At 38.4% G+C, this 26201-nt stretch overlaps 1 protein-coding gene across 2 annotated transcripts in view; it reads right to left on the reverse strand.

Moving 5' to 3' along the window:
• Positions 1–23209: 23209 nt before the first annotated feature.
• The window catches only part of MICALL2 (MICAL like 2), a 63451-nt gene continuing 60459 nt past the window's right edge, over positions 23210–26201 (reverse strand). For both annotated transcript variants that reach the window (XM_074281127.1, XM_074281128.1), the window contains one exon: positions 23210–23653. In XM_074281127.1, the coding sequence (XP_074137228.1) occupies positions 23562–23653 (92 nt within the window). In that variant the 3' untranslated portion in view covers positions 23210–23561. The remainder of the gene's footprint in view (positions 23654–26201) is intronic.

Raw genomic sequence — 26201 nt, forward strand, 5'->3', positions numbered from 1 at the left:
TACACTAAGCTCTTCCTTCTCCCATGTATTCACAGTTTGTACCACTCATTTAATACTTCACACAGGCAGCCTGGTGTCATCTTTTATAGATAGGATTTTAGGATTAGAAGGGACCTTTGAGGTTACCTAGTCCCACCCTCTTTTTTGCTGAGCCCTTTTTAGGGCAGTTCATCCACTTTTGGAGCCCACCCAAATGGGTCCAAGAAGCTGTAGTATTGCAACAACCACAGTTCTGTAAACCATCTTGGCACATGGGCTAAGCCAGGTTGAGGGTAATAGACTTCAAACCCGTTGGGAACTTACTCCATGCACCTGAAGACTTCCTCCAGCAGAATGGGTGGATGAGAACAGTGTGTTCCAATGGCCATATAAGATGGCTAAAGCAGGAGCTGTGGGATGCTTACAGCTTGGTTAGACCCTGATGGCGTCATCGTAGTCATTCCCTACCTCCTGAGCCATCGCTGAAAAGTCAACCTCAATGCTGGGGATATAGAAAGGCAAAAATACTGCTGCTGCCCCGAGGGATCTCTCATTCTAGTATTATAATGGGGCAGACAATTTACAAACAAGCCTAGACATACAAGTTATTTAGAGATTAGCTAGAAGATCAAGGGAAACATCAATGGGACAAGAGGGAGAGACTATGGAAATAGAAAAGGCTTCCTGAAGAAGGTGGGATTAGAACGGATTTTAGCAAAGAAAAGTAAGAGGCAGAGCTGAAGGGGCAGAATATCCAGACTTGGGAAGCAATCAAAAAAAAAAAAAAAAAAAGGATAGACATATAGTTTGAGATTGTTACATGATTTCATAGGTGTGTGTACTATCATTCATTTATACTAAACTCTATACAATATTTTGTTTTTACCATACTATCTTTCTTTATACTAGAAATTTTTATGAGGACAATGGACCTCATTTTCATCTTTGTGTTTCTAGTAATGGCCAGTATGCAGTTCAATGAATGAATGAATGAATCAGTGAATGAACAAGTGTTGGGGACACAACTAAAAATTTAAGACAGTCCCTTTTGTTACATAACTTACATTCTACAGACTTAATGGTCCTTAGCCAAGTAGAGAGGGAATATATCTTCTTTAATGTCATTTCCACTTGATAAACCTACGTACATTTCTTTTTTTTAAAATAGTTTTTATTTATCAGATATATGCATGGGTAATTTTACAACATTGACAATTGCCAAACCTTTTGTTCTAATTTTTCCCCTCCTTCCACCCTCCCAGCCCCGCAGATGGCAGGTTGACCAATTCATGTTAAATATGTTAAAGTATAAATTAAATATAATATATGTATACATGTACAAACAGTTGTTTTGCTATACAAAAAGAATTGGACTTTGAAATAGTGTACAATTAGCCTATGAAGGAAATCCAAAATGCAGGCGGACAAAATTAGAGGGATTGGGAATTCTACCTACATACATTTCTGAATTTGAACCACTTGACAATGTAAAAAACTTTGGTGAAGAGAACTCTTTCTGATATATAGCAGCTGAAAAGTGAGGGACCTTCAGAAGTACTTTCTAGGTCCCATTTCCACAAGATTTACAACCTTGGATGTGTGGTTGGGTTCTAAATGGGGCCTGTGGATACTTCAGAAAAGCCTGGAAAGACTTACATAAACTGATGTTAAATGAAGTGAGCAGAACCAAGAGAATATTGTAAATAGTAAAAATAAGATTATGTGATGATAAAATTGGCTCTTTTCAACAATGAGGTGATTCAAGGCAATTCCAAAATGACTTATAATGGAAAGTGCTCTTCAAATCCAGAAAGATTGAGTGTGGATCAAAAATTATTTTCACTTTTTTATTGTTGTTTGCTTGCTTGTTGGTTTTTTTTTTTTGCCCTTGTTTTTGCCCTTTTGATCTGATTTTTTTTGCACTGCATGATAACTATGGAAATATGTTTAGAAGAATTGCATGTATTTAGCCTATATCAGATTGCTTGGTGTTTTGGGGAGGGGGATGGAAGGAAAAAGGGAGAAAAATTTGGAACACAAGGTTTTGCAAAGGTGAATGCTGCAAACTATCTTTGCATGTATTTAGAAAAATAAAATACTATTAAAATAATGATAATAAAATGCAAAAAAATTAGTAAAATAGTACAAAAATTACTCTAAAATTGAAAAGAAAAAAAAGGCTATTACACAGAAAATGGTATAAAATTGTAATGGAATAAAAGTGGAATGGTTTTTCTGGGGGAAAAAAGGAAATGGGGCCTATGGTCTGTGGGGCACTTTGAATCCCAAACTGATCTGCCTAGTGATGGTGGTTGGTCAGCGTTTTGTGTTGATAGTGATGAGGGTGACAGGCCCCCTTCTCCATGGGGATCGCACCTCTCCATAATGATATGGGGTAAGTTGGATGGAGGCCCAAGGTAGTAGGATACTACTATTCCAGAGGCTTTGGGTTTCAGGGTTCTGATCTATTTCCACCAAGGTCTTAGGGGAGGTGATGGCCAAGCTGATTGTGGTGGTTTGAACTTCCTGGCACATGCTTCTTCCTACTTCTCTCAAGATTCCTTGCTATTTCAGTAATGTTTATTGAATGAATGAATTGATGAATCAATGAATCAGTTAATGAAGCAATAGCAGAATCAGACAAGTGATAGTTTAGTTACCTAACCCTAATTCCACACTGTTGACTGACCATCCCTTAGCACATTTAATGCCTCCCATTCTCAGGTAATAACGCTTTTTTCTTTTACAGCTAGCAATCCATTTGTCTGTAAGCAGGAATCCTGCTTGACCCCTGACACCTGAATAAATCCTGTATACAGATGGAGTAGGTAGCCACCTAAATAATATAATTTAAACATTGTGGAAAGGTCCACCAGAATTGTTCTACCATGTTGACAGGTTGCCTGAAATTAACAACTGTCAGATTTTTCCTTGGGATTGAAATCTTGGGTCTCTTGAAGTCAAGATGCAAATATTACAAATGACTATTGTAACACACAGTAACACCCCATTAGGGACTTCACATCTTCCTCTCCTTCTCCTTACAATGAGTCTGAAGAAAACAAGAAATGGAAAAGAATGAGAGACTAGAGAAGTAAGGAAGAGAAAAAATAGCATCTGGAGAATTGGGTAGAGAAGTCATTCAAGAGAGGCACCAGACCTTAAAGACACATCTAACCTAGTTCTTAGGATTGTCTTAAGAGAGCCCTCTCAATGCTAGCCCTAGGCTACATGAACTGGATGGGCAAGAAGGTGGGGAAGAAGGAAGGCTTCAGAACTACCTGAGTATAGTTCCAAGGTCAGACACTTTCTACCTGGAAGACATCAGTGTCCTTACTGCCCTGGCATGAGGACTTGGTAGGCTCATCATTGGGGTAGGAAGAGCAGGAGCTGAATGATGAAAATCTATTTTTCTTTGTGTTCACAGAGAATCACTCTGAAAAGCCCCTTGTTTATTCAGAGCCGTTAATGATCCGTTTGCAATTACCTCTGAGATTGTAATTAAAGGGAGCAGCAGCAGAGAGAAAGTGAGATTGAGAAAGAGGGAGGGAAACCATCAAGAAGGGAGGGAGAGTGAAAGAAATGCAGAAGAAAAAATGAGGTAGTGATAGAAAGAGGAGGAAGAAGAGGAGCAAAGGAATCAGGAGACTGAGAGATGAATAGAGAATGCTAGAGGGATTGAGAAGGTAAAAAACAGAAAAAAGGAAGAGAAAGAAAGAGTCAAAAATTCAGTGGAATGTTAGAGACAGATGGATAGAAATACAAAGAGGGATAGAAAGGGAGAAGGAAGGAAGGAAGGAAGGAAGGAAGGAAGGAAGGAAGGAAGGAAGGAAGGAAGGAAGGAAGGAAGGAAGGAAGGAAGGAAGGAAGGAAGGAAGGAAGGAAGGAAGGAAGGAAGGGAGGGAGGGAGGGAGGGAGAGAGGGAGGAAGGAAGGAAGGAAGGGAGGAAGGAGGAAGGAAGGGAGGAAGGAAGGAAAGGAGAGAGGGAGGAAGGAAGGGAGGAAGGAAGGGAGGAAGGAGGAAGGAAGGGAGGGAGGAAGGAAGGAAGGAAAGGAGAGAGGGAGGAAGGGAGGGAGGGAGGAAGGAAGGAAGGAAGGAAAGTAGAGAGGGAGGGAGGGAGGGAAGGAGGAAGAGAGGAAGGAAGGAAGGAAGGAAGGAAGGAAGGAAGGAAGGAAGGAAGGAAGGAAGGAAGGAAGGAAGGAAGGAAGGAAGAAAGGAAGGAAGGAAGGAAGGAAGGAAGGAAGGAAGGAAGGAAGGAAGGAAGGAAGGAAGGAAGGAAGGAAGGAAGGAAGGAAGGAAGGAAGGAAGGAAGGAAGGAAGGAAAGAAGGAAGGGAGGGAGGAAGGAGGGGAGGAAAGGAAGGGGAGAAGGAGGGAGGAAAGGAGGGAGGGAGCCCAGTCACTCAAGGGTTTTAAGGTTACTAACACTCTGTCCTAAGACATCAAAGAGGACCCTAGATAATCAATGCTCTAAACCGCAAAGATCCGGAGGGCTGTAGGTGGGAAGGAGAGAGGAGGAAGGAAAGAAAGGAGAGAGAGAGAGGAACAGGTACATGGCAGTTTATTAGGTCTAGAAGAATAGGGTTGATTGGATGAAGCAGATATTTGAACTAGAAAAACAAGTCATTAAATAAATGGGGAGCTAGGAGATCTAAATTTTAGTCTCAATTCTGTCATTAATAGCTATGTGTCCTTTATTATGATTCTCAATGTTCTCATCTATAAAATGAAGAAGTTGGATTATATAATCTGTATTTTATATAATCAATAATCTATGTAATCTGTAAAGCTATACTTCATGCAGTACCCTTCACAAGATGAGAAATGTGTTTTGTAAATCTTAAAAGAGCTAGAGAAATGTGAAGGAGAAAGGGAGGATTAACACAACTCTAATATTTTATGTAGAATATTTCAAAGAAAAGTCCAGCCTTTCAGCCCAACTGTGGGACAGAGACACATATTACTTGGAAGGTTAATAATCTAGAAAGATCAAGACTCTAGGGATCTTCTAGGAAAGGTCTATGATGGTCAGAAAGCCACAGGTTGAGAACCTTGGATAAAAGTGACCAATACAACCAGAAGTCAAACCAGAATAACCCAGCCATTCAAAGGCTTTGAGGCTACTAAAATTCTGTCCTAAGAAATCAAAGAGGACCCTAAATATTCAATGATCTGAACTTCAAAGATACAGGAGGGGCTAACCCCTGGAGATGAGGATAAATTCAGGAACCCAAAGGACCCAGGGTGAGACCATGCTTATGATCCCATCCAAAAGCACAGCACAAAACAGCACCTGGTCCTGGCATAAAGTCTCAGTTAAGGAACTAAAGCTTGAGATGAACACTAACCAAAATTATTGTAGAGCTAGAGATCCCCCAAAGGAAGGCTAATTACCTTGCAACAATACAAGCAGAAGTTCAAAGGAAAACAGATTTTCCACAAAGATTATGTGAATACCTAGAAATAAAGCAAGAATTTTTTTTAATTAAATAAAAGCTTTGAAGAAAAGAATTAGGAGAAAAATGTTTAGAAGAGAAAGTGATAAAAGTTATCAAAGTAAAGGATTTTCCAAAAGCTGGATTATGCCCAATAGAAATCAGTGACTCCATGAGATGACAAGAAATGACAGAACAAAATCAAAATACTGGGAAAAAAATATAAGATAGCTGAACTATTTTTTAAAAACTGATGTTGAAAAGAGATCAAGGGAAGAATATTTAAAATTCATTGACTTCCTGAAAATTATATATTTTAAGGAATATAAATTACAACTTCCAAAGTCTATTAAAGTCAAAGAGTAAGAAGAAATATTCTTCAAATCACTTCCTAAAAGAAAACTAAAAAGGGAAAAAGGCTTTTACCTCAATAGCCAAAATCTAGATCTTCCACAACAAATAAAAAACTACAATTAACAGTTGTAGAAAGAAGTAGTTCAAGTACAAAAGAACCACAGCCAGGATTATATAGAATCTGATAGCTTCTAACACAAATGGGAGGAGATTTTGGAATATGGTATTCTAAAAAAGATAAAAAAAAACAACAACCCAGCCTTACAATTAAGAGTGACTTATCCTGAAAAATAATATAATCCTTCAGAGTTGAAGATTTTCAAGCATTCTGATGAAGGCATTGCAGCTGAATAGAAACTCTGAAATACAAATAGAAGAGTCAAGAAAACCTAGAAAGGTAAATATATTTAAACAATTAGAAGAGACAATATAATAGCATACTGCTGACATTCTAATCGAAGTAGAATAAATCTCTTCAGAATCTGATAGAGACAAATAAAAACAAAGAGGGAGGGAGGGAAGGAGGAAGGAGAGAGAGAGAGAGAGAGAGAGAGAGAGAGAGAGAGAGAGAGAGAGAGAGAGAGAGAGAGAGAGACAGAGAGAGAGAGAGAGAGAGAGAGAGAAGCAAGCTGGAGAGATGGGGCATGGACTGGATCTGCCCTAAGGGATTGAAGGGAAGAAAGAAAAGGGAAGATAAAATGGAATACATATGCGTAGAAAGGAGGGAAAAGGGAATGTATTTTCTTATAGTTCATAAATGAGGTAGGTAAGAAGAAGAATTTACAAATATGGAGGAAAAGGTGGGGTATTTGATAAAACTCACTCCTCTGAAATAAAAGAAGAAAAACAAAGAGTTTGGTGTAGAACCATAAATTCAACAAAGAAGTAGGTTTTGGGGTAGAGTAAGATGAAGGATAAACTACCTAGGAAGATAAAAGTTGTCAAAAAGCAAACATGCAAACAAATTTCCTGATCTTAACGAGAGAAATTAAAAGGAAAAACAAAGAATAAGAATTGAAGGAGCTACCAGCTAAAAAAAATAGCTGAACTAATTGTGCCATATGAATGTAATGAAATATTAAGAGTGAGCTGATTTCATAGAATTCTGGATAAAAGAACTGATATTGAGTGAAGTGAGCCCAACCAGGAAATCAATATTTATACTAGCAGAAACATTTTAAAGCCAAGAACTTTGAAAAACTGAAGAGCTCTGGTCGATGTAGTGACCAACCATGTCTCCCATTGACCTATGATGAAGCATGTTAGTTACCACCTGACAGAAAGGTGATGGACTCAGGATGCAAAAAAAGATATACATTTTTGGTCACAGACACAGTGGATTTTTCTGTTTATCTGTTACAAGAATTTTTTTCTCTCTCAGTATTAAATAGGAGAATGGCAGCTGATTAAAAGGGGGAACTAGCAATAGGGATAACTCCCAAGAAGAGCAAGCCAATGAAATATTTCCAAAAATGCACAGAAGGAAATAAAAAGATGTTCAGAAAGAAACAGACAGGATAGTTTTGAAAGTAACATTGGTTTTAGAATATGCTTTTTTTTAAAGTAAGCAATATAATTTTTAAAAATTATTCTACAAAATACTAATTGATGCTTAAAATAATTGCTCATATATTGATTTCAGAAGAGCCTGGAGAGACTTTCATGAACTGATGCTAAATGAAGTGAGTAGAACCAAGAGAACATTGTACACAGCAACAAGATTATGTGATGATCAATTATGATGGACTTAGCTCTTTCCAACAATAAAGTGATTCAAGGCAATTCCAATAGACTTATGATGGCATGTGTCATTCACATCCAGAGAGATAACTATGAAGACTGAATATGGATCAAAACATAGTATTTTGACCTTTTTTGGTTGATTGCTTATTTTTTCCTTTTTTGTGTTTTTCCCCTTTTAATCTGATTTCTTGTGCAGGATGATGCATATGGAAATATGTTTAGAAGAATTGCATATGTTTAATCTACGTCAGATTGCTTGCTATCTTGGAGAGGGGTAGGGTGGAGGAAAGGGAGAAAAATTTTGAACAAAATTTTGCAAAGATAAATGTTGAAAACTATTTTTGAATGTATTTGTAAAAATAAAAGAATATTTTTTACATATCCTTTGAAGTAGGGAACTGTCAAATATTTTATGATTCTAAGTTCTAATGAATTACTCTAAATAACATCGTTTTCCAGAATCCAAACCACAACAAATAGCAAAAAAAAAAAAACTTTTTAAAAAATTGTTCTGCATGAAGACGTTTAAAATCATTTCTAATCATATGAAAAGGTGCTCTAAATCACTGTTGACCAGAGAGATGCAAATTAAGACAACTCTGAGATACCACTACACACCTATCAGATTGGCTAAAATGACAGGAAAAGAAATCTACCCCAGGTGACTTTGGAGATTTTAGGTTGCTGCATTGGCACAGCCCTTCCTCACTTAAATCCAATTTACTTGAAAGTCATGACATTACCTTCTTGATGTCATGGTCCTCTTCGTGAGAATGAAGGACAAACAATAATGAAGAGGAATAAACAGATGAAGAAATTAAAGTAAGAGATCAAATGACTTACCTAGTCACACAGCTAGTAATTTCTAAAATCAAATTTGAATGCAGATCTTCCTGACTTCAAGCCTGTACTCTATCCATTACACTATTTAGCCACCTCATCTTGATCTAGTTTTAATGTTGCATATTTTATTATCTTCTAATTATTTGAAAAAAAAATCATTATTCAAGATAAGCTATAGATGATGATTCTCAGTTAACCAGAATTTTCAGTTAACTCCATTCTCCTATTTCCTGATTCATCTTAGGTTAATTTATCTAAGTTACTGGGTATTTATTTTATTTAATTTTTATTTATTTTTTTTTTTGCTAAGGCATTTGGAATTAAGTAACTTGCCTAGGATCACACAACCAGGAAGTGTTAAGTGTCTGAGACCAGATTTGAACCCAAGTTCTCTTGACTTCAGGGGTGATGCTCTATCCATTGCACCTCCTAGCTTCCCTGGATATTTATTTTGAAACAGATTTCTGTTGAAATGAAAGTGCCAGACAGGTGGATGTAGGGACAGACAAATAGGAATTTGGAGTACTGTATTCAATTGTCAGGGCTTTTATTATTATTTTCATATAATGACAATGGCAAGCATTTATATAATGATTTAAAGTTTACAAAGCACTTTACAAATATTATTTCATTTTATCTTCCAACAAATCCAGGATTATAGGTGCAATTATTATCTTCATTTTATGGATGGAGAAATTGAGATAAGACAGAAGTTTAAGCAACTTGCCCAGTAGAGGTCTATCCACTGTTGCCTTTGCTTCCCAAGTGCCTGGCATAATACCTGACAGTAGATGCTTTATAAATGCTTGCTGAATTGAATTGAATTCAAACAAGCACTAAGTTAAGTAGTAAAAACAAGAAATACTTAAGAGTTCATATTTAAAGACAGAACAAGGGCTTTGGCCATAAGGGATGGTGATTTAAAGCAGAATTTCTATAGGTATATAAATCAAACATTTACTGGTAATAAATCAAAATTTCACACATGGAGTCACGTAACTAAATGGGAGGATCATCAAAAAAAATCTGTCAACAGTAAAAGTTTTCTGAATGTTCTACATCCTGCAGTATCAAATATTCTGCCAAAATTTAATTCCTTATATAAAAATAAACAAGCATATCCATATCATTAGTATGCAAATTTTATCTTTAATAAATGGTAAAAATTATAGAGACCCAGATTTACCTGATAGAAAGACAACTAATCTTCAAATTCTGAAAAACCTGCTTTCAAGCCCAACATCTGACAAATACTACCTCTGTTACTGTGGGAAGTGTACCCTTTCTAAATCTTTAAATTACAAAATAGTTGAAGACTTGCATTAGTAGAAGGTGTTTCTTTCCAATGAAATCACAGCTCCAGACCACCCATCTGTGGAAAGAGAGTGACAAAGAGAAAGACACAGAGAGAGAGAGAGAAAGAGAGAAGAGGAGGAGGTACAAGAAGAGGAGGAAGAGGAGGAGGACGGGAGGAGGAGGAGAGAGAGAGAGAGCGCAACATGCAGAAGCAGAGACACAGACAAACACACACACAGAAACAGACATAGAAAAAGAATGAAAGAGGAAAAAGATGATAAAAAGAAAGACAGAAACAGAGAGAGGGGAGGGGAGTACTCAGAGACACAGACACACAGATAAAGAGACAGAGAAATAAACACACAGAGAGAAGCAAGAGAGAAACAGAAATACAGAGAAAGAATGAAAGAAGAAAATGTCAAAGAGAAAGACAGAAACACAGCGAGAGGGGGGCAGAGACAGAGATAGGGAGGAGGGAGAGAGAAGAAGAGAGAGAAGGGGAGAGAGAGAGGGAGGGAGAGAAAGAGAAAGGAAAAGAGAGAATGGAAAGAAACTAACACAGAAACTGAAAGTTGGAGGGAAGAGAGGAAAGGAGAGAGAGAGAGAGAAGAGAGAGAGAGAGAAAGAGAGAGAGAGAGAGAGAGAGAGAGAGAGAGAGAGAGAGAGAGAGAGAGAGAGAGAGAGAGAGAGAGAGAAAAGAGAGAGAAGACACAGAGACAGATATCTTCTTGACTTGCTGTTTTGCTGCTGCTACTGCTGGAACTCTCACCCAAAGGTTGGAGGTGTCCAGATGGAAGAAAGACACTATTTAATTGACTTCTTCCCCAATTTCTTCTATGACACACACTTAGTCCACCCCACCCTCTTTCATCTCTTGCTCTAGGAACAGAAATCAAATCAACACAACCATAACTTAAGGTGCCTTAATCAACTGCTCTAGTGTTTCATTGACTATACCCATGACTTCCCTGTCCCATCCTTAATCTCTACTCTCCTAGATGTGTTCTCTTCCCGGGTTAAAATATCAACTTATTGAGGTCAGATACTATATCTCTTTTGTATTTGTATCCCCAGTCAGTGCCTGATACATAGTAAGCACTTAATTTTTTTCATTCATTCATTCACTTATTCATTCATTCCAATGATCACAAAGTAATTTGTGGAGAAAGCATCACATCACTCCATATAGGGGAGAGAAGTAAGTCCCTCATCAGGTGCTATTAACCCTAAATTAATTGAACTGAGCCTCTCAACATAAAGGATGAGGGTATTAATTAGTACTGTGGTGCCATGAGAGAATGACTGAAGACACTGCATGAGGCAGGGCATATTTCCCACATCCCCTGCTCTGGTCATAGTGTTTTCCATGAACTTCAGTGGTCAACTCTCTGACTATGTACGCAGTGTGATTCAATGGAAAGAGAACTGTATGTGGAGAGAGATGATCTGGCTTCAAATCCTACCTCTAATGCTGACCCTCTTACTTAAGCTCTCTGACCCTCAGATTTCTTATCTGTAAAATGGGAAGGTTCCACCAAATGGCTTCCAAAGTCACTTCTGGCTCTAGTTTCATGATCATATGATTCTATTGTTAAAAATATGATTGTTTATTAAGATTTTGTATTCACATCTGTGTCCCTAGGTACATCTTATCTCACCTCCAACCCTCTGATTGGGCCCTTTTCCCTTCTCTTCCCAGAAAGAGACAAAACAGAACAATGGCAGTTCCCAAGGCTGGCACCATCATTGTCAGGCCAGAGACCATGAAACTATGGTCATGTTGTTTATTCCGTCAAGAAGGTACAAAGAGCAAAATCAAGCTGGTTTATGCTAGAATGTTGAAGAAAATCCACAAGTGGCAAATGGAAAGAATAATGCAGCTGAAACCTATCAGTGCTGAACTAGCAACAATTTCCTCATTTGTTGGGTCCAGATATGAGGGCGTGGAATTCTGGGTGAGGAAATTCCTCAATAGTATTTTATTTTTCCAAATAGGCATGTAAACATAGTTTTCCACATTCATTTTTGTAAGATTTTGTGTTCCAATCCCTTCCCACCCTCCTCCCCAAGAGAGCAAGCAATCTGATATGGACTATATGAGTACCATCCTTTTAAACGTATTTCCATATTTGTCAGAAATTCCTACCAATGCAAATTGTCTATGGTTCTTTAGCTCATAATCTTAGAGGGCTGATTATCTAAAGTCATTAGGGACCAAATAGCTTATTCAGGGTCACCAAAGTCAATGTGTCAGAGATGGTATTTGAACCTAAGTCTTCCTGATTTTGAGGCTGCTGCCATCATCATCACCACCACTAATTACATATATCTAGTACTTTAACATTTGCAACACATTTAACAAACATAATCTCACATAATACTGTTACTAGACATCAGGTAAGGAAGCTTTGCTGTCCTGGTTTTCTTAAAAAAATATTTCAAGCACCACCATTTGTAAGAAGCATTCTCTGGTTTCCCCAGCTACCAGTGCTGTACCATCCAATATAACTCTGTGTTTGTTTTATATGTATATGTTTCCCTTTTATTCACCTTAGAATGTAAACTCCTGGGGGCAACTAGGTGGCACAATGGATAGAGGACCAGCCTTGAATTTCAAATCTGGTCTCAAACACTTAACACTTCCTAGCTGTGTGACCCTGGGAAAGTCACTTAACCCCAGCCTCAGAAAAAGAAAAAAAAAAAAAAAAAAGTAAACTCCTTGAGGGAAGAATACTTGTTTCTGTATCCCTAGCATTTAATACAATGCCTGGCACATAGTAGGTACTTTATATATGCTTGTTGATTAAATGATGATGTATGGGACAAAAAGACTGCTGAGAATCTAGCCTACAACATTTATTACCCCTGGGCTTTTTGTCTATCAGTATTGTAAAAAGGCTCTTTCCCTCTGCCCTTCAAACAAACAAAAAAGACAGGTTTTAATAGTCTCCTGAGTCCTTGTCAAGGCATCTCATCTCTCTGGGTTATTCTGCCAAAACTTTGTGGATCAATGTTGTCAGCACTATTCGGAGCAATACAATGATCCAAGACAATTCCAAAAGGACTCATGAAAAATGTTTCCGATCTCCAGAGAAAAGAACTGATGAAGTCTGAATGCAGTCTGAAGCATACTATTTTTCATTTTATTTATCTTTTTCATATTTTTTCCCTTTGAGTCTGTGTCCTTTTTCACATCATGACTAATATGGAAATCTATTTTGCAAGAATGAACATCTATAATCTATATCAAATCATTTGCCATCTTAGGGAAAAGACAGGTTAAAAAGGGAAGAGAAAAAAATTCAGAATTGAAAATTTGCTTTAAATTAATATTAAGCATTGTTTTACATGTAATTGGGGGAAAATAATATATTATTTTTTTAATGTGCTCGGTACCAGCCCTCCTTTCAATTCTTAGGGAGAAATTAGGAGTCACTGATTCCCCTTTTCTACCCTTAGCAGAACCTCATTCAAAGAATGAAGCACATCTTACTTATCCTTTGAGATGTAATTCAAGGCCCACTTCCTCCAGGACACTATTGGAGTTCCATCTGTGAGGTCCTTCTAGAACTTTTAGCATATTTCATCCCACACAATATGGTTGTTGCAGAAGTATGCATCTCATCCCTTTCTAGACCACAATATTCCCCAAATATAGAGACTATTCCATGTTCTTCCTGTATCTCCCAGTGCCTAGCACAGTGATTGTACCTATCTGACACTCAGTGACTGATTGATTGATGTTTACGGGACAAGAGAAGGAGCTGTAGCTACTCAGAGTGTCCACAGCAGTAGGCTTCAGGTAGGATATGAAGTTGGATTTGAACTCTGGAATTATCCTCTAGGTCCAGGGTTCTAGCCAATCTCTGGACTCCAGTTAGAGTAGTCTTTCTACTATATCCATCTTTGTCCAGAACAAAATCAACGCAAATTCAGAGAAACTCCAACCAACTAAAGAGTAAATGAGTGTGAGCCAAAGAATTCCTGGGTTCCAACTAAGAATTTAAAGACTTAATAAATTTCAGAATTCCCAGATACAATATAGCTCATCTAGGCTAGCCGAATTCTTCTTATTTGACAGGCGGACTGAGGTCCAGAGAGAAAAAATGATGCAGTCAAAATCACACAGCAAGTTGCTGATTCATCACTGTTATTGATTGGGGTGTTGGAAGGACTGGCAGGCTGAGAGGGAAACTTTGTTCTTATTTCTGATCAAACCCCACCTCTGCCAGAATCTATAATATGGGTTGCCTAAGACTCTAATGCATTAATTCTTAACTGTCACAGCTGCTGGTCATTCATTTAATCAATGTACATATATTGTTCACATTTATTGCCCATAGGTGAGCTCCATAAGGACAAGGACTGTTTATTTTCCTCTTTTTGTCCCAAGCTCTGTGCCAGGCACTATTTAGGTGCTAATAAACAAAAACAAAAATAAATGCGGTCCCTGCTCCCAGGACAACATCTCAGTTGTATGGAAGATAGAACACTGGGCTTGGAATCAGGAAGACTCATGTTCATGAATTCAAATCCAACTTGAATGAGTCACTTCTCACCCTGTTTGCCTCAGTTTCCTCATTTGTGAAATGAGCTCAAGAAGGAAATGGCAAACTACTCTGAATTCTTTGCCAAGAAAATCCCAAATGGATCATGAAGAGTTGAACACAAACAAAATGATTAAACATCAACCTTGCCCTCAAGTGATGGATGGTATGCCACTTGTATGAATGCAAGTAAATATATGTCAAATGAATTTGAAGAAGAGAGGATCAATAACAATGGAAATGAGGGAAGTCTTCATATAAGTGGTAGCCCTTGAGCTGAAACCAAAAGGGCAGAGATGAGGAAGGAGAGCCTTCTAGGGATGAGGAACAACCAATCATGGATTTTTGTATCTGAATATATTCTCCCAATGCAATATAGAGAACAGAGACTGGAAGTAGCTACCTAACTGATGTGAGGACAGGAGGGTTTTAGCCCCATTGATCAAATTTTAGCTAAACTTTGTTTCCATGGGTGGCACAGTGGACAGAGCCTAGAACTAGAGTCAGGAAAACTTGAGTTTAAATCTCAGACATTGTAAGATACTGTGCGACCCTGAGCAAGTCATTTACCCTGTCCCTGACTCAATTTATAACTATATAAATGGGGATAATAATAGCATTTACCTCCCCAGAGTCACTGGAAGGATCAAATTAAATATTTGCAAAGCTCTTGGTGAAGTGCCTGGCACACAATAGGCATTTAATTAACATTTGTTCCCTCCCTCCCATAGTACCTCCTACTGTGTACTCTGTAAAAAGCATCTTTCTTTTTATGTAATATTTTGTATTATTTATGTGTGTATCCTAGCCTTCCTGCTGGACTTTAAGTGCCATGAAGACAGGCATTTATGTAAGCTTCGTGTCTCCCCCAGTATACCCTAGTGTTCTACACAAAGAAGGTGCTTCATTAATATGTGTTTAATTTAATTAAGTAAATTGTTGTAAGCCCCAGCTCTGTTTATTCCCCTCCTCCAGACAGGAACAGATGGCATAGCAGAAACTATGCTGGATTTTGGAGTCTTCAAACTTGGGTCTGAATTCCATCTCTGTCATTTACCAGTTGTGTGACGCTGGGAAAAGTAACAAACGCTTTCTGATCCTTGACATCTCCATGTATTTTATAATATGACATTGCACTAGATGGCTTCTAAGATCCTTTCTAGCTCAAAATCTGTGATCTCCAAGTCTTCCTGGCTAAGTCGGATCCAGGTTGCTGGCTTCTTTGTACACTGCTCTTCGTATTTAATGAATTTGTTGTTATTATTTAGTCGTTTCGGTCATGTCTAATTTTTTGTGACCCATTTGGCAAAAATACTAGAGTGATTTCCACTTCCTTCTTCAGCTCATTTTGCAAATGAGGAAATTGAAGCAAACAAGATTAAGTGACTTGCCTAGGGTCACACATAGCTAGTGTCTGAGGTCAAATTTGAACTCAGATCTTCTTTCTCCAGACCTGGCACTCTATCCACTCCCCTTCCTGGCTGCCATACTTAGTACATTCTCTGTACCATTTAATCCATGTACTGCTTGAAAGGTTTTCCTTTGCAGTTTCTGGTTCTTTGTTCAGACTGCAAACTCCTTGAAGACAAGAGCCACAGCTTCTTGTCTTCTTATAGTTTTCCCCATCAGCTAATTACCATGCTGTTTACACAGCAGGAACTTGGTTTCGGTAACAAGATGGAATATTTTGCTTACAAGCTCCAAAGTTAGATCCTTCCCAACCTCCTGGAGCAGGAAGTCCTACAGTCAGGACCAGCCATAAGGTCACCCTAGAGTTATTTGGCACCTTGAGTTACGGGTACCTTCAATATATTACTTTTTGGTGGCTCCCCTAATACATGCCCCCCCAGATCAGTCCACACATCACTTGCCCTGAGCTTAATACCCATAATGCCCTTACCATGCTCAGCTGGGGCTTGCAACTAGAGTGGCCCAAGGGGGGAAGGGGGATAGTCGCAGAGCAGGAGGGAATCAAACACAGCCCACAGCTGGGCAGGCTGGGCCACTGGATTACTTCCCAGCAAACTGGATTAATTAAAACACCCAGCTTCAGGTATGGGAAAGAGAGTTCTACTTCCACCTGGTGGTGAAAAAGCTGCACTGCAATCATAATTATTATCTCTTTAATCACATAGCCCTATCTCTAAGATTTACATCATTCTGTCCTCCGCAACAGCCAAAGTATTAATAACTTCATTTAATAGTTGGAAACCCAAGATCAGAAAGTTAAATTGGCTTGCCTATGGGTATCCAGCTAGCAAGAATCTACACTGGGCCAGATAAATTATAGGACATAGATTTAGAAATGAAAAAGAGCTTGGGGTCATAAAATCCAATCCTCCCACTTTACAAATGGAGAAACTAAGGCAATAGAGGTACGTAATTATCCAAGGGTCACATAGCTTTCAAGTATATAAGAAATAATTTGAATTCAATTCTCCTTGACTCTAGGGTAGTCAAGCCAGACAATGAATAGAGTTCAAGGCCTGGAGCCAAGAAAACTCATCTTCTTCCTGAGTTCAAATCTGACCTCAGACACTTCCTGGCTGTGTGATCCTGGCCAAGTCACTTTACTTTGCTTCAGTTTCTTCATCTATAAAATGAGCTAAAGAAGGAAATGGCAAGTCATTCCAGGATCTTTGCAAAAAACAAAAACAAAAACAAAAACAAAAACAAAAACAAAAAACAAATGGATTCACAAGAGTCAACACGATTGAACAACAATAATTCTTAACTCTAGGTCCACTAGCCACTAAACCATCTGACTGCCTCCCAGACCAAACTCTGGACTCTGGTTCCAACCTTCTCTATAGCATCACTCTGTTTGTGTCTCTCCAGAATCCTACATTCTTTCTCTGAATGAATCATGAAAGCAACGGTGCAAACCCAGCCCATTCCCCAAAGTACAAAATTGATTTGCCCAAAGGCATCCAGAGAATATTGGAGGCAAGGCTTGAACCCAGGCTTTTTTATTCCAAAACCAGGGGTTTTTCTGCTGTTCTCTCCTTCCTTGGCATTCTAATATGAAATGTTCCTCTTAGTCTGGGAACTGCACAGTCTCCTGCCTAATATGAGAGCAGGCAGGAGTAGCTTCATGACAGATGGAACCTCTGTCTTAAATGGTATCAAACAGGGCTGTGTCCTAGCAAAGCAGTCCTCCTTTTTTATTATTAACAATTTAGTGCTAGGTAATAGAGCAACTGATGCATGTCCTCCTGCTATAACAAACAGGAAGACAAGAATCCTCCTTTATGTTGATGAAACAGCTTTATTGCCTTAAATTAGGAGTGGTTTTAAGAAGCAGTTTGAAATGCTGACTGTCCCTTTGCTACTTGGGTTTCCAAGTAGCAGATTATTATTCTGACTAGAATTGTCAACAGATTTACAACCATCACCACTACCACTGTAACCACAGATAATAATACCCAGCATCTTTAACATTTGTATAGTGTTCACTGTAGTTTCTCAAAGTACCTTCAAGAACCTTATCTTATCTACTCCTCACTATCTTGACAAGTGGATTGTTGTTCAAGTGATTCAGTCATATACAATTCTTCAGGACACTTTTGAACCATTCCATGCATGAAGTTTTGTTGGCAAAAATATTGGTGTGGTTTGCCATTTCCTCTCCAGTGGTAAAAGGCAAACAGAGGTTAGGTGTATTGGGAAGGTATTTTTCTGCCCACTTGAGATGAGAAAAATGAAACGCGGATTCAATGATTTGACTGAGATCACACAACCAATCAGTTTACAAGATGAGAATTATAGAGATCATAGGCTTTGTAACTGGGAGGGACCATTTCTCTAGCCTACCCTTCTCTTTTACACAAATGAGGAAACTGAGGCCCAAAGAGGTTAAGTGATTTTTTCCCTTGGTCACAACGAAGCCAAGTCATCTTTAGCATTAGGCTGTTTCAACTCAAGGTCCTCTGACTTCCACTAACTTACACTATTAATATTGTAATCTGTACTGACAAGGCATTTGCATGAGCCAAACCTTTGATTTCATTCCTACAAGGAACTCAGGGTGAAGTATAGGGAGTTTTATCAGTGGATATTATCAACAATTTTGCAAATTATAATTTGAAAAAGTTGCTTAAGGGCACTGATGGGTGTAAGTGACTTATCCAAGGTCACATGACCAGGATTTTTCAGAAGCAACCTTGGTTCTGAAGTTGATTCACTATTCATTATGGTATACTGGCCCTCACTATCGAATTTCAATATCCAATCCCAAATATCCTCTCACAAAAGATCAATTCGTTCAACTAAAGGCAAATTTTGTGGCCAATTCCTCCCTCATGAGTCTGCCAGGATGCTTCTTTCTTCTTAAAATAGGATTGACTGCTAGAAGCTATCCATCCAGAGTCACAATAAGGCAGTCAACCAGTAATACCAGCACTGAGAACATTCAAGCTAAAGTCATCTCTTCCATGTTACACTGGAGAGAACTTTAAAGACTCAGTTTTAGCAGTGGCAATGCTTAAGAAAAAATCAAATCTCTTTGCTAAAAAACAAACAAACAAAAAATCCAATTTTGACTCTACATAGGCCCCCATACTGATCATGGCCAGGATACTCTATCCAGGTGAGAACAGAAGTCTGGCTTTTTAACTTTCACAACTAAACCTTCACAAAATCAACTTTGCCAACCCTCACACCTGTTCCCTAACTTTATGGCACTCGATTTAGCCAGAAATTCAGACTATAGAGTCAGCATCATAAAATTGTCATTCTTGAAAGGAGACTTAGAAATCACTAGGAAAGGCAGAGAGTAGAGTTCAGGGAGGGTCCAATGGATGGAGAGCTGTATTATAGCCTGCAGCCCTCCCAAGTGTTGCCACTAGAACCAGATTAAAATGTAATTGGGACATATTTAGTAAGATAAAGAACAATGTAATAGGGTTGTTGTTTATTTGTTTGCTATTTGATGTTGTTCTTGAGTTGTCCAGTGATGTCCCATTCTTTGTGGACCAGAGCACACCAGGCATTTATAGCCTGAGGGGCTCACCTTCCAATGTCATATCTTAATACTGTACATTGTGTTTTCTTGGCAAAGACACTCGAATGACTTGCCATTTCCTTCTCCAGTAGATCCCCTTATCAAGACCTTCCCCTCTGATCTATCTTGGATAATCCTGCAAAGTATAGCTCATGATTTCATTGAGCTATATTAGTTCCTCTACCATGAGAGGAAAGTAATCCAGGAGGATTATTAGGACATTGGTGATGTTAATATGAGCCTAGATAATGTTAATACAAGGCTGCTAAGAGGCAAAGTGGATAGAGCATCAGGCTCAGAATCAGGAAGATCAGAGTTTAAATCTGGCCTCAGTCACTTACTAGCTATGTTACCCTAGGCAAGTCATTTCATCCTGTTTGCCTCGCTTTTCTCATCTGTAAAATGAGCTGGAGAAGGAAATGGCAAATCACTCCAATATCTTTGCCAAGAAAACTTCAAACAGGATCATGAAGAGTCAGATACAAGTGAAGTGATTGAACAACAACAGTGTTAATATGTGATTTTTCAAAGTAACTATGTAGCCTGCAGGAATCCTTATATGTGGATTGCTGGTTTCCTTTCTATTTGAGTTTGAGACCACTGCTCTGGATGATAAATTATATCTCTAGAGGACTAAGGATTCTGACTCTGGATAGAGAGAGAGCAGACTACATTGATGTAGCACAGCATACATTAACAGACCCAGCAAAAGCTAGAAAGGAATTGTGGTAAGGAATATAAAGCACTAGTATAAATGTGAGCTTCAAATATTATTGCCCATTGTCATTGTCATAAAGAAAAAAAGTTGTTCAGTCATTTTTCAGTTGTGTCCTACTCTCCATGACCCTATTTGGTGTTTTCTTGGTAAAGATTCTGGAGTACTTTGCTATTTCCCTCCCCAGTTCATTTTACAGATGAAGAAACTGAGGCAAAAAAATTCAAGGGATTTGCCTAGGATCCCACAGCTAGTAAGTGTCTGAGGCCAGATTTCAACCCAGGATGATAAATCTTCCTGATTTCAGGACTAATATTTTATTTACTGTACCACCTAACTATCATACAGTTGGCAAGGCTGGACATCAAAACCAGAGTTTCTAATCCTGAATCTGATACTCCTTCCACCTACCACCCTTCTTATTGGCACTCCACGGATATCAGAGAAAGCAAGCTCTATGAGAACTTTGTTTTGAATTTGATCGAGAATGGCCAACATAACATTTACCCAAATCGTACTTAAGACATAACATCAACCACAAGAATAACAACAAAACTAGCATTTTAAGGTTTGCTAATCACTTTATATGTTATATTATTTGATCTTTACAATGGCCTTGGTACTATATGTCCATTTTACAGATGAGGAAATTGAGGCTGAAATAATTTAAATAATTACAAAAATGATAACTAGTATTCATAGTGATTCTAGCTGTAATAAGTGCATTAAGGTTTGCAAATCACTATATACGTACATTTATGTGTGTATATGTACTATATACATAAGTATTTACATATTGCATAGGTATATATTATACATACATATTTATATATACATGTTATGTTTATATGTATATTAACTACATTGTCTCTATTTTCTGTGCCTGTTTTTCTGTCTCTATCTCCACATATGTAAAATGCAGATAATAGCATACATACTTATATATACATGTTATATATGTTTATGTGTATATTACCTATATTTATATGTATATTGTTTGTCTCTACTCTATTCCTCTGTCTGTGTCTTTCTGTCCCTGTCTCCACATATGTAAAATGTAGATAATAGCATCTACCATCCAGGGTTATTGTCAAGATCAAAGGAAAATATTTATAGAAACATATACACATACACACATGTATGTATTTGTATTTTATTCATTTATTAATACAAAAAATGACTTATACATCCTTTTATATTTTAAATTCATTTAAAGTATATAAGTTTAAAATTAATTATATATGCATATACATACCTGTGTACATATACCTTTAATGTATAACCCTGGGTGGTAGGTATTATTACCTGCATTTTATATATGAGCAGACACAGAGAGATAGAAAAAAACAAAAACAAAGGGATAGAAAGAGATGTAAAACTAGAGACATGAACAGAAATAGAGACAATGACACAAAATGATAGACAGAGATGAGAGATAGAAACAGAGATAGACACAGACTGAGAGACAGGGATATAGAGACATATAGGGAGCTAGGTTTTAGTCAGCTTACTTTGGTGAAGCCATACATAGGACCTCACTCAAATCAAGAGGTTAGCTTGGCTGCCATTAGAATTTGTCTTTGTGCAAGGTTGATCCAGGGGACAAATTACAAGGGCACTGCCAGGATTTTCCCACCCGCCCTTTCCTTTGTAGAATATGAGTTCTCCCATGTAGTGTGATTTGGGCTGGGTCAGGGAGGGGTTCCTGCTCAACAAGACTCTCCCATATACACCTTTCCTATCAATGGTGGCCACAGTACACTTTAAAATGCAGGAAACCATGGCTTGGAACTAGCATCAGAACTAGCTGGAAACAGAATAGGGCTATTAGTTTCTATTACGGCAGTGAAAATCATGCTAGATTTGTAATTGGAAGAACTAGGTTTAAATGTTAATTCTGTAATCTTTCTCAGGCCATCAATCTCTTTAGGACTCAGTTTGTCATCTGTAAAATGGGAAAGGGATTGTACTAGGTAGCTGCAAAGGTCTCTCCAGTTCTATAGCTACAATCTATTATGATTTATGATTGGTTTTATCATGGAAATAAATATGTCTAGCCTTAAGTCTCTTGGAATCATGAGTCCCTTGAAATTAGAACCCTAGTGATGACTGGATGGTCCACCTGACTAATACACACTCTTCACTTTACAAATTAGGAAACTGAGGTCAAAAAAAGATCTTATCCAAAGGATTTATCCAATATCACACCAACATGTAGCAAGGCTAGAGTTCAAAGTTTTCTGACTCCAAATCAGCACTGTAATAGCCCACTTCTCTGTCTTCCTCTCTACCTAAAGTACCAAAAGAAACCAAAACCTCTGAATTACAGGATCCAGGAGCTACCCAGAAATGCCCCCCCTGAGTTACAATGTAATGGGAGGAGTGTGGGAATAGCATCTCTATTTTGGGGGGAACCAGAGCAGAAGGTATCATTTCATTATTAGCTCTTGCCCTTCAACATGAACTCAGTCAGACCTGGCCCTGAGGAATGCTTAACCCAGCAGACACATTTGCCTATTCTCTCCCTTCAGAAAATGAAATGAATGTAACTGTTATTCCTCTTTCCTCCCAAGTTGGCAGGAACTCTGAGAGTTGAATTCCTTCCCAGCTGTCATAATCGACTCATTTCAGGTGCCTAAAGAGCTTCTGCTCCCTTTAGATGGACCTTTTCTGTTTTCTCCAAGGATTTTCTGTGCTGAATTTCATCTATAAGCAGCTTCCAAGTCTTCTTGGAAGAAGACAGGACATAAACCTTAAGCAAATTCATTAATCTTGCAGAGGGTGGAGAGTAGAGCAGTAGGCAACAACTTGGGAAGGGATTGGTTAAGAGCTATAACCCTGATCCCTTGATGCCTTACTCCTGGGCAACAAGGTGAAGGTAAATACCAGCATGGCTGAAAACAATTGTTCTTCTGGAAAGACCTCAGGGACTGTAACTCGACCCTAGGACTCTCCTCCCTCCAAATAGTGCTAATTGTTGCTACCAAATCTTTGTTTTATCATCAAATTTCTACAATGCTTTCCCAAACACTTTCTATATTTCCAAAACACCTTCACATACATCATGCAAAGTACCTCAACTCAACCTTCACACTAATCCCAAATCTTCACAATCCTGTAAAAACTTATGAGCAAATAAATTTTATTACCTTCTCAAGGATTTAGAATTAAGTTACTGAAAACCAGATCTTCCAATTCATTTTTCATCCTGAATTAGCCATCGCCTAGAAATCATGGGCGTGACAGGGCAGGGAAGGGCAGGAAACAATGGAGAAAGAGAAAAGAGAGGAAACTGGATTTGAGGTCAATTTATTTTTATTATGATGATGTCGAAGAAGACCTTACTTAAAAGCAAGAGAGTTTGGCCTTCTTTGGACCAGAAGATCAGGAGGGCTCTGCCTCCCCAGAGTAACTTGATCACAGGGCTCCCCCTGCTAAGGAGTCAGCATTTGGAGCCATATGTTGGTCCCTTCCTTCCCATTGTGGGAGATGATGAGCTTGTCATCCTCCGACAAGTCCTGGATTCCACATTCCCTTCGTCTTTTCCATCCTAGGTAGTGGGTGAGACTGCCAGGGTGGACAGAGTTGGGTGACAGAGACACAGAATCACCCCACATGCTTTGGCTATGTCCTTGGAGAGTGGGAGCCATCATGCTGATGTTTTGCTCTTATTTTTCTGCTTCCAAATCTTGGATAAACGAGACTTGGGCTTCTTCTTCTCTGCTCCATCCTTCTGGAGGTCTGCAGGGAAGAGAAGGGAAGCATAGTTGAGTCCCTGGCCAATCCACCCTCACCCACTGAGAGCAAAAATACATGAAGTAAACAGTTGTCTAAATACACCCATTTCACAGGACACTGGTACAATGTGCTCATTTTATAAATGAGGAAGAAAGACTGAGGCCCAGAAAGGAGACACCAGGGTCATACAGATAGTGGAACTACAATGTGAACCTGAGTCCTCTGGCCCCAAATCCAGTATTCTTTGCCTTTAGTTTCCCAGCTTCTCAACCTTCTGAACCATTCTCTCCAATTCCTTCCTTATCTGTAAAATGAGGATAATAATAGCACCTACTCCCAAGATTGCTGGGACAATGAAATTAGACAACAATTATAAAGCACTTAGTGAATGAAGTATCTGGTGCAAGTGCTACCTAGATTGGCTATTTTTTTCTGGAGGCAATCAGGATAAAGTGACTTGCCCAGGATCACATACTAAGTAGCCTTCGATCATTAATTTTAAATCCTTCAAAGCCCAGTTTTACAAAAGAAAAAATCTTCTTCCATAAGGTCTTTCTCTGATTACCCTAATTCTTATTTTTCTCTCTCCATTAACAGTTGCCTAATCCATATATTCAGGCTTTGTTATATCTTGCCAAATGTGGTTGGTTTTCTATTAATGTTAGACTACTTTTATCCCTTTAACTGGACTATGAGCAACTTGAGGGCAGGACTTTGACTTGTTTGTTTTTCCCCACAGGGTTTAGCAGGGTCTTGAATACATAGTCAACAACTGCATATTTGATGTAACTTTTCCCTTTTGCTTCTAGATGCTCTCTCCTCTCAAGGTTTTCATGACACTGCTATCTCTTGGTTTTACTCTTACCTTTCTGACCATATCTTCTTTCTCAGGTTCTTTTGATGGCCCATCACCCATTTCACTCTCCCCAACCTTGGGTGCTCCCCAAATTTCTGTCCATGACCCCCTTCTTTTATCTATCTACAATCTTTATCGGTAACCTCCTCAGCATCCATAGGCTGAATGGCTATGCTATGCTATGCAGATGACTCCCAAATACATATATTCAGTCCCAATACCTCCCCTAAACTTCAGTCCTGTATCACAAGCTACACATTGGACATTTCAACATGGGTGTCCAGGAGACATGTAACTCAACATATCAAATACAATTCTGGCATCATCTTCTACATGGAGGCTTTCTGGTCCCCCTCAACTATGAGTGTCCTCTCTCTCATATACATGTATAAGAATAGGTATATGTATATATATTTGACAAGGCAATTGGAATTAAGTAACTTGCCCTGGGTCACACAGCTAATAAGTGTTAAGTGTTTCAGGCCAGGTCCTCCCGATTTCAAGGCTGGTGCTCTATTCACTGTGCCATCCAGCTGCCCCTATGTTTGATATATTTTTATATGTATTTATTAGAATATAAGCTCTTAAAGAGTAGAGATCTCTTCAATCTTTATACTTGTATCCCTGTTACCTAGCACTGTGCCTTCAAGTCTAGGTGTTTAATCATTTTTCAGTCATGTCTAACTCTTCATGATCCCATTTGGGGTTTTCTTAACAGAGATACTGGAATGGTCTACTGTTTCCTTCTCCACATCATTTTATAGATGAGGAAACTGAGGCAAACAAGGGTGAAGTAACTTTTCCAGGATCACACACCTTGCAAGTATCTGAGGCTAGATTTGATTTCAGGAAGATTAGTCTTCCTAATTTCAAACCTAGCATCCTATCCAATGTGCCACCTACCTTTCCTACTAAATTCAATTAGAAGGGTTTTATAATTCACAAAAAATTGTGAATTCAATAAAATAATAGATTTGGAAATAATAAAAAGAAAAAGCAACTCTTTTTGAAAGATATCCTAATTCAGACCAGGAATGTAAAAATAAAAAAAGACAGCTGTTATCATCTCCTGATAATAAGATCTTTATTGATAGAACTTTAAATTATTTTGTTATAATTACTAGTATGCTGAATTCAATCTGGATTTACGGAATATAAAGAAGAATATGTAGTAGGTATTTAATAAGTACTTGTTGATTGATTGGTTGATTGATTTGCTGATTAACTGATTTGGTTTTCTCAATGGTTAGAGGGCTGTGTCAGCAAATCTAAAATCAATTTGGATGCAAATTTTGGCTGGTGCTTCTGCACCCTCACTCATGAGCCTTAATCTGAACAAATGTTACATCAAGTAAATCAGAGAAGAGTGTGTGACTGGATCATTGTATTTAAATCACGGTAACCCCGGCCAGGAAAGAGAAAGGTCGTATGTAGCCAAAATGGTGCGCTGTGGATGAACCAACATGGCAGATCAAGGGAAAGGCATAGCCAATATTCCAGTACCTTTGAGCTCCTTTCTTCTCATCTTCTCCAATAACTTGCTCTTACCAAAAAATCCCTCTTTACTTTCCTCTTTGTCCATCTTCTTTCCTGCTACCCACCAACATGACCAAGGCTTCCTCTATCCTTCTTCAATCTTCAATAGAACTATCATGACCATTAGCTATCTTTCCTACATCTCTTCCAATAAATTCT

The sequence above is a fragment of the Sminthopsis crassicaudata genome, chromosome 1 (assembly GCF_048593235.1).
Source record: "Sminthopsis crassicaudata isolate SCR6 chromosome 1, ASM4859323v1, whole genome shotgun sequence".
Lineage (NCBI taxonomy): Eukaryota > Metazoa > Chordata > Mammalia > Dasyuromorphia > Dasyuridae > Sminthopsis > Sminthopsis crassicaudata.